Source organism: Corvus moneduloides, chromosome 5, assembly GCF_009650955.1.
Source record: "Corvus moneduloides isolate bCorMon1 chromosome 5, bCorMon1.pri, whole genome shotgun sequence".
Lineage (NCBI taxonomy): Eukaryota > Metazoa > Chordata > Aves > Passeriformes > Corvidae > Corvus > Corvus moneduloides.
In genome coordinates this window covers 62,376,664-62,386,021 of record NC_045480.1, presented here as the reverse complement: position 1 = coordinate 62,386,021, position 9,358 = coordinate 62,376,664, and the positions used below count along the sequence as shown (strand labels likewise).

Genomic DNA, 9,358 nt, shown 5'->3' with positions numbered 1-9,358 from the left:
TCCCACATGTAGGTCCTGAAATGTAGTTTCCTGATCCAGATGCAGTGCTTCTCTTCTGAGTAATGGTCCAGCGGGCAGGATGCTGGGGACGGCACGGCCAACACAAAACTCTGCTGGAGCATTGAGCGGCCTGCAAAGACAGGTAACAGTCACTTAATGTGACATGTGGAGGGCTGGGAGCCCTTGGTACAAGAGCCCTCTGCACTCCCTTGGAGGAGAGAGGGCTGAGGGCAAAAAGACTTTCCCCAGAGATAAGCAACCTTCCTCTGGGTCATGGTGAGAAAGTGAACCACCCCCAGCATGCCTTGTTTCTATATGGTAATAGCCTGTACCCAGTTGGCTAGTTGGTTTCTACCCCACCCTCTGCCTTCCCCATATAACCTCCGTCCTCAAGCCGTGATGGGTGGGAGTCTTTGTCCCTGGTCTTCCCTTCACAGAGGCTGGGGGACAATAAAAGCCACCTCTGTGGAATTGCCATACGAGGCTGCTGTCTCTCTGTCCCCGCGTTCGCCTTGGGTGGTTTCACAAAGAGCTGAATCACACGAGCTGGAATCACTTGAAGCTGAGAAATGCTGAAATCACTTGCTGCCCAGGGAGGCTTGCCACGCCTCTGGAAGAGACACACTCTCTAGGAAGGCTGTGGCACTCCGGGTTGTCCACCCCCAGCCTCCTGAATAGCAACAAAGACATTTTTGGAAATTTCAGCAAAGCTCTTAATGTTATTTTGCAACCCAACATGAGAAGTAGGTAACAGAGCAAATTAAAGGCTTGGAAACATCTCCAGTATTTTAGATTAAATCCCTACACTCTGTGATTTTCTACTTTGATTTTCCCACTCCTTGTTGTTCAGTTGTACAGAATTACATCATAAATACATCTGGGGTTTTTTTCACTTTCATATTTTTCAGTTGATTTGTGGCACAGCAAGTTCTAGCCAACTTTTCTGCTTGGACCTAATCCCTATATCTGGCTGATATTTCACAACACTGGAGGTCAAAACCCCTGATTCTCAAGGGTGTTTAGTACAGGGGGAAAGTCCTTTAAAGTGTCCAGCCTCTGTATCACTCTTCAGAGCTCCCCACACATCTCCTAGATGACTCAGTAGCAGTTGCATTTCCAGTAGGCACTGTGGCCAGGTGACCTTTTTATAACCCCAAAGTCATTAGCATTTGGTGTCATCCCAAAACAGGTTGTGGAAGAGGCAGATCCTCGCACAGAGCTGAGGTATTTGACTAATTTACAGTTCTGCCCAGAAATGGAGGCTGGATGGCACCTCCACAAAGCCAGAACAACGGTTAGCAAAACTTTTCACTATTTATAAAATTTTAGTGAACAAAGGCATTAATGTTCATTGGCTACAAGTCACATAGTTCTCTTATTCATATTAATTCTTCTACTGGTTGATGATTCTTATGTTAATGAGTCTCATGCTCGGTCTTTCTCATCTTTTCTGCTGGCTTTCCAGTTGTTTTTCTGCAGAAATCACAGAACAAATTAATCATCTCAAATTTGAGTTAATTATTGATTGCCCAATAGCTTTGTAGGATTTATGCAAAGTGCCAGAGTGATTGCATCAGTCTTAGCTTTTATTAAAAGCAAGAAAATAAAGACCCCCTGATTTTGGAGAAAAATTTGGAACTCAAGTGTCACCAGTGAAGGCTATGGAAAACTGGGAGCAGGTCATGAATCAGTCTTGAGCATGCCAGTTCTTCCACAGTGATTGTCAGTAGTACATGTGAGTCAACCTAAGGTTATTTACTCTTCCAAAGCTATGAAAAATCAAGTGCACCACAAGCAAGTCTTTATTTATGCTGAGCATTTCAAATACAAATTCAGCCAATGTTGTTTTGACTACAGATTTTCCTCAACAGCTCTTAAAAGAATATAAAAAGCCATTACTCTTGTAGCAAGAGGCAGACACAGGATTATGCGACCATCAGTAAGCAAGCTTGTTTTGCCCTCTGGTCATACTAATGTTGCTGCTGTTGTGACTTACCTATTTAAAAGCCTTCACTCTTCACGATAACTTAAAGTAATTCTCATATGTTCTGGAAGAAATTCTGTTTGCTTCCAAAGCCAGTGAACATTTTTAAATACAACTGTACCACTACCTCTTTTAAAGATATATATAAGTTTAGTCATCTGTTATTTTTGCTATTACTTTATCATCTCTTAAATTAATAATTTTATTCTGTTTCTTGTGTTTATACACAGTGAATGGTGTAGCTATGAAGGTGCAAATGAAAAGTCAACATCCTTCTCTATAAGGCTTAGTATCTAAAAACAGGTGTAACATACAGCCAGGTGTAACATACAGGTGTAACATCTATATTGGGCCCCTCGAAAGGATTAAAAAGTGCAGATAAGTTGAAAATATAAATCATAGTAGAATAATCTACTATTAGGAATAAAGCTGAGGGGATTCCAGCCACTAAGAATAAATATATTGTTGTGCACTCTGTGATTGTTTTCTACAGGTTCTTTTCCTTTAAATCTTTAATAATCATTAAGGACTTGAACTATATGATGCTTTTCTAGATAAGCTATGTTTTCGCTTGTTTTTAACAGAGATTGTTTATAAAGTAGTCTTAAAAACTACTGCACAAAAGCTAACTTAAGCACATTCTGCTCATGTCAGAAGTTTCAGAACAGTTTCCAGAGGTCAGCTCAAAGAGGTGTCACTCTCTGCAGAACAGACAGGTAGTTACAACATAACCAGAAATTTAGGAACCAAGGTTCACAGTCAGTTTCCCAGAAATCAGATCAGCCTTCCATTACCACCATTACTGAGTAACAGAATCTCTGTCTGTTGGCCACTTTACTATGAGTTATCTTCATATACCTGAAGAAAAGAGGCTATAAACAAAAAGTTAGTAAGTAGCTAGTCCTTGGGAACTTGACAGGCAAGCAGTCAAAGAAGATATTAATCTATAGGCTCACAAATAACCCCTTACCCTTAGCATATGCAGGGCACTGAAGAAGCTCCTGTTCAGTGCCAGTCTGTGAGCTGTGATGCTCTTCAGTGGTTCTAGAACGTCATTGTTAAGGATATTGCTGAATGAAAGTTTTCCCCTGACATGTTTTAGTATAAACCACCAAACTAACACAAAAATGAGACCAAATTTTAAAAAGAGTGAGGAGATGTGTGTTTCACCTGGTGTCTTGCTTCACTGATTCTAAGAGCCACTAGTGCAAGGATTTTTCTCCTGTCCATGTTCCAATGACTTCAGTCCTCTGACATCCCTGGCCTAAGCTGGAATCAGACCTTTTTTGCAAAGCTGAATGAAAATGTGTTCTGTCTCCAAGTTTTCCAGATGGTACTGGGAACAAGGGGAAGACCATGAAACAACCATTCCAAAACTTACGAAAAATACAATTTTCATTATTGACACAAAGGAGAAATGGATGTTATATTTTCTGTTCCCTAGCTCCCAAGTGAGGATAATAAACAAAGTCTCTTCCATTGGTCATTCTACAATTTCTCGAGATTCTCCTGCCTAGGCATTTTGTCTGGTGACTGAATCACAGGCAGGGTAGTGGAGTGACACCACATCAGTGTCCAGCACAGACTTGTGAATCACTGTTCTTTCACAGCATTCAATAGTGGCTTCCTAAGCCAAGAAATAATACTTTCCTGAATGAAGTTATTCTGGGAAAAGTTTATTCACAGCTGGTTTTTCTTTTTTTTTCCCTCGAGGAAAGAGAGAAAAATGTCAGTATGGCAACTTACTTTCAAATGAAAGTGTCTTTGAGTGGCAGTATATTAGCACTTTTTTTTAAATTAGGAAAAGCTCTTCCTCTAAATACAATCTAGAAGTTTCACTTCACCTCAAGACAGGTGATTCATTAAGTCCTTTCAGAGGGAATGTGGAATTTTGTTGAACTGACTACAATCAAAATCCCCCAGTAGTTTCTAACAGAGATTCTGGGGAGGTCGGGCAGCAGTTGAAGGAGAAAAAGACCTCACAATGCCATTTGTATGTACTGATTTAAGGAATGCAGGTACAGAAATAACAGTTATTTTGATGAATTCTGTTAGTTATAAAAAACGTGCAGTTTATATTAAAAAAATATTTTTCATGCAATTCTCTTTTCTGTGCTATCAGACAGCTTCCAACTAAACTTATAAAGAAAAGGCTGCTATAAATGCAGCTGTTTCTCCTGCAACATAACACAATGCACCAGATGATTTCTGTCCCACAATACTCTTTGCAAAGTGGAGTTGCTAACCTTTATGTTGACATTGACATGGCTGAATTCTTGTGTAGGTATCTCCCCTCTCTCTTGAATCCTAAGTATGCTTTTCTTCACATCTCCTTGTCTTACTTTCAAGCAAACTTTTCAGCAGAGAGCCTTGATTTGCATGATTTGTACTCTTTGCTTCTCTGTCCTTAATTGCTCTGCAATTTTTGTCATTTAACCAGTTGTTTGTGTTCCCCAGAAATCCCTAGCTACATACAAGTAGCTGTGACTTCCCATTTTCTACAGAAAACAAGATAATGACATGATTTTACTTTTTAATTTTGTTTTATTACAATTCCAGACAAACACAGTATTATTTAATGGACTATGGCTTTGCGCCTGCAGTTATGCTCATTTTGTTTCATACAAAAGAGATGTTTCTCACCTCATTATCCTGTTCTACACAGTTAGAGACTAACCCCATTTGCCTGTTCCCTTGCTTCTATTCAGAATGAGAGGTTGTACCATAATTTGCCTTATCTTAGACTTTTCAAGCATATTTTGGTGGATTTAGTTGTTCAAAGCTACAACTCTCTGGGCTTCTAAAGAGGCCTTATTTTAAAGTTTTCTGTAGTAGGTGATGTGAATTTCATTTTGCATTGCGATACCAATGCAAAGGGGAGATGATAAAACAATATAGCTACATTAAGGTCTGGAATCATATGAATCAGCTACAAAATTTCTCATTCTTATCTGCTGTTGATTTGAAAGTCCATTTAGCTTGAGAGGTATGCTATGGCATTTTAGACTTAAGTTTCTGTCTTCATGTCCTTCTCACTGGGATAGAGTTTTCTTCCTAGTACCTGGTACAATGGTGTTTTGGAATTGAGATGAGAATAATGATGATAACACTCAGGTTTTAGTTGTTGCAAAGTAGAGCTTATGCTAATATGAGGACATTTTATCCTAAGATTGGCCATTCTTGCTACCAGTCTTTAATAAAAAAATTCTCAAAGTGCCAAATAAATTAGGACCAAATTTTTGTTTAGTCTGTAGAAAACAACTGATTCAACCAAGGTCAGGCATAATCCAAATTCAGTGGTATCTTTTACTTGCCCATTCTGACCAGCAGCTCCCCCTTCAGAGGCTCTTACAAATATGATGGCAAAAGGCAGTATTCAGATGTCCTGAAAGGTCTTTCCTCTTCTTTTCCATATCCTTTTCCATTTTGAGAAGAGTCCACATGCTGTTACTACAAGAGATTAGGCTGTGATATGCAGTTGCAGATGTGTTATGAGACAAATAGCTCCCCCAAAATGTTGAAGAATCTTTTTAGAAGCATAATATAAGTAGCACTGAAGTTCTAAGTGCAAAGTATGTGGTTTAGTAGCCAATCTCTCAAGAACAATTTCACGGTGTAGGCACAGAGGAGAAACTAAGGGAACTTCTAAGGAGGAGGATGGTTGTTTACCCTGAAAATCTTCACTGGCATTCAGAAGCAGTGGGTATAAACCCAGTTGAAAACTGCTGTGGGTACCTGCTGCTACCATTTGCGTTGTCTCTAGATGATCAGAACACAAAGTGTAGCTCGCATGTATAGCATTTAAATTCAACCTTTCTCATGTTTTACTTTTGAAAGAGATCAAACTCACAAAGACTTTTTCAGTCTTTTTTACTCTTGTGGTTTTATTTTTTGAAGGACAAAAGCCGCACTCATCTCCTGCCGGCATATAACGGAAAATGTCTCTCAGATTCATAAGATTTTATGGTTGCTGTAGATTATTTTGCATAATTTAAATGACACATGAATATTTCAGGTCTCATTTTAAACTGTGAGCAATTTCAGGATATATGGGTCACAGTGAGAACAAAGTAGTTTTCTAGTAGTTTTCATCCAGCTAAAGACGAACAATTTGACAATAATGCACATTTATGTGCTGTGAATGTGTGATAACTTTTAACGAGAAAATAATAATTTCACTAACACTCAGAGAAAGAGAGTGTTGAGAGTGAATCCTAACCCTAACCCAACCCTAACCCTAACCCCAAACCCTAACCCTAACCTGAACCCTAACCCTAACCCTAACCTCTGTATTACCCTTAGTAAAAGTGACTTTTCAACAACAACGTGGTTCAATAAGATGAAGGGCTACAAGTGATACTCAGCCCTCTTTAGGATGTGAGGGGTTTTGCCAGTACCTTTCCTAACAGCTTAGTGCTCAAGCCAATATCGAAAGTATGGAGCAGCCAAACACTGGGACTGAGTGATTTATCTCAAAGCAACCTATGACACCTGTTTTGTCCTGACTAAAATATCAGAAAATAAAATATCCTTCATTTAAGTCATGAAAATTAATTTTTATTTCTGTTTATACTTATTTCCTAAGGATCATTTTCTCTAATTCATATAACCAATTAAAATTTTTGCAAATGAAAAAACCTCTATTTAAACATCCTACTTGGTGTTTCTAACCAGTAAGAAACCATAATGCCATATTTTAAGCAATTTTTAAAGTTATACATTCAGGTTCTCAAAATTGTAAATGACAACTTTTTGCTTTCTGGTTTGTTTTCTAGTTTACTTACAGTTTTTGTCAGTCTGGATGCCAAAGAAATGGGACTGGAAATAACATGATCAAAGAATATTTGAATCTTGTGTGAGTTAAATGTGACTACCTAAACTATTTCTGACACAGAAGAAAAAAGGAGCATTCTCAAAGTAACAGTTACTCTTTTTGTTTGCTGTTCTTCAGATTTTCTGAAGGACAGGGAAGCACCTTTGGGAAAAATATGCTAAGCATTCGAGTAGTATAAATGCTTCCCTCTTACTGAAATCAATATAATGAACTGGTATTTATCATCCCTTCAGCTGACCACAAACTTGGGTTGGTGGGGTGCAACTTTGCTATGTGCTCTGAAAAATTCTACACATTCCTGCCTTGGTGTAAAATGTAATCTTGAATGTATGCTACATAGTCCCATGTATTTAGAATTAATAAACAGAAGCCTATGTTTTTTGTAATTCATAGTTTAAAACTAAGAGAGAAGAAATTTGTTTTCTCTTTCTCAGCTAGATTGTTCAGTTTTGAAAGGATGAAAATGTTCCCAGAGTGCCTGGTGAACTGAAAAAAAAATAAAGAGATCAAACTCACAAAGAAATAAAACACCTCTTTTCAGAAAAAGGGTATCAGTATTTGCTCCATTGTAATGTCCTGAAAGTAATATGTATGTTTATCAAGACATTGTGACATTGTGACTTACAGAAAAACTCAATCTGACCTAAAACCCAAAAGCTATGTTCTCTTAGGTTACATATGCTTTGTAAAACCAGTGCTCTTCAGAAACTAACATTATGAAGAGGCCTCCTTAATGTAACATTTTGCATTTTTTAAATTACTTGCCATCATATTTTATGTTTAGAACTCAACAGTGGCTGTAAAAATTGAAACATAAGCTGAAATATATTTGCACAGAAGAAATTTTACATAAAATTCCAAGAAATTAATTAAAAAGCAAATATTTATCTATGCTGTAAACAGCAGGGGGAAAAGGGTTAGAGAAGTTATAAACTTGAAAATGCTAGCCCCAAATGTTACAAGCTTCATTATCAGTCTCTTTTGTTGGAAAACAAGGATATAAGAGGGAGGTATCAATAAGCTAGCTCTTCCCTTGGTATTCTCAGCTGGAAGCAGCTGGAGACATCAGGCCTTTACTTGCAGTCAGCTCTGCTATTCCTAAATTTTGTGTGCTTCTCTAATTCATATCAGCAGCATGTACCTATTTTAACCATAAGGAATATAACCTCATCCTATTACCCATAAGGTATATACTACAGGAGACCAGCACAGGCTAATGAAATGTCATTATATGGGAAATAATTCATCCAGCAGGGTTTTCTGCAGGCCTTTGAATGTGCAGAAGCTGTGTAAAGAAGTTATAATAGGAAACAGGTCATCAGCAAGATGACTTCTGTGGCCACTCTGATGCAAAACTGTTGCTGGCTGTTCATACAGATATAAGATAACGATCAGTAATGTCCTTCAGGCTCTAAAAGCAAAAGGTCGAAAACCCAGTGGGACAAGAGCAGACACAGCAACTTGCAGGCTCAATGTCCAAGTGTAAAACAAATAATAGCATTAAATCTGGCCTTATCAATTTGCAACAATGACTTTCTGAGACAGCATACAGTAGTGACAGGAAAGCCTAATGAAAAAATCAAGCACGTAAAATTTTGAAAATGAATTAGGAAGAACATTTTGTTTCCTGGGTCTGAAATGCTGCTGGACCTGTTCTTGCAAAACCTGGGAAAACTTCAAGGTGTGTGTTCTCAGGAGGAGGAGTCTAGTGCAATAGTTTGGAAATTCAGCTACTGGAGAGTGGGAGCAAAATCAGTAAGCTTAGAAATGTAGAAGTTCCTGGTTTTAGGGAAGGAAAGTATTAAATTCTTCAGCATGCGCATTTCAGCCGTACTCTCTGCTATGCTGATTACCCAGTTTACATGTCCTATGGAGAGGGCACAAGTAACATTGGAGAAAGTTTGTGCTCTCTCGTGCCTTAAAATAAATGTTTTTTTTGCCTTGACAACAGCTCTGGTTTTCATTTGGGAGTTGGTGTAATCTATCAAAGTAGCAAGAATGTGCTGATGTGTTCACTCTGACCCAAAACAGATGCAAGACAACTACATTTTGTTCTGATTTTGTTCCCGTTGTGGAAACAGGCAACCAATGCTATCAGTTAAGTCTTAAAAAAACCCTCAAAGAATAATGCTCACATGGACAGAGTCAGCTGGCTCCTTGGCCCCTAGAGGTCCCACACTGAAATGCCCAGAGATTTATTATGAGCAGCATGTCATAGAGAATGCAGTCATAAGACTCTGGTATAGAGCTAAGTCTAAACATTCTCCAGCATACAGTCAGGGAAGTTTCAGGAGCCAGGTGGCAGGTTAGGGACTCATCTGTGATAGTTCCCATGAATTTTCCCTGCTGCCTTCAGTTGGTTTTGGCATGTTGTCTCTATGGGCATGATGCCTATTTTGGCTTTCCACCAAAAGGTGCCAGGCTGTATGTGAATGGCCAAATATATTTGGTGACTTTTGATTACCAACCATGAGGACCTTACATGGTATTTGGGTAAGTATCTGCCAAAATCCAACTCTGTTAGCTGTTCTTTGCAAGAC

The 9,358-nt window shown here is 38.5% G+C and overlaps 1 protein-coding gene and 1 long non-coding RNA gene across 9 annotated transcripts in view; one reads left to right on the top strand and one right to left on the bottom strand.

Moving 5' to 3' along the window:
- IL15 (interleukin 15) overlaps positions 1 to 9,358 on the top strand; it is a 40,114-nt gene that overhangs the window by 10,404 nt on the left and 20,352 nt on the right. For 5 of the 8 annotated variants that reach the window (XM_032108789.1, XM_032108786.1, XM_032108790.1 and 2 more), the window contains 2 exons: positions 13 to 142; positions 1,190 to 1,294. In XM_032108789.1, the coding sequence (XP_031964680.1) occupies positions 80 to 142; positions 1,190 to 1,294 (168 nt within the window). In that variant the 5' untranslated portion in view covers positions 13 to 79. Of the gene's footprint in view, positions 1 to 12; positions 143 to 1,189; positions 1,295 to 9,358 lie in introns of those variants that run through there. The other 3 variants (XM_032108792.1, XM_032108793.1, XR_004240099.1) reach the window with 2 other exon arrangements.
- Positions 1,785 to 6,215, bottom strand: LOC116443916. The gene is made up of 2 exons (XR_004240104.1): positions 4,231 to 6,215; positions 1,785 to 3,691 (listed from the first exon to the last, which is right to left on the bottom strand). It is a non-coding gene; the product is annotated as an uncharacterized LOC116443916 (long non-coding RNA).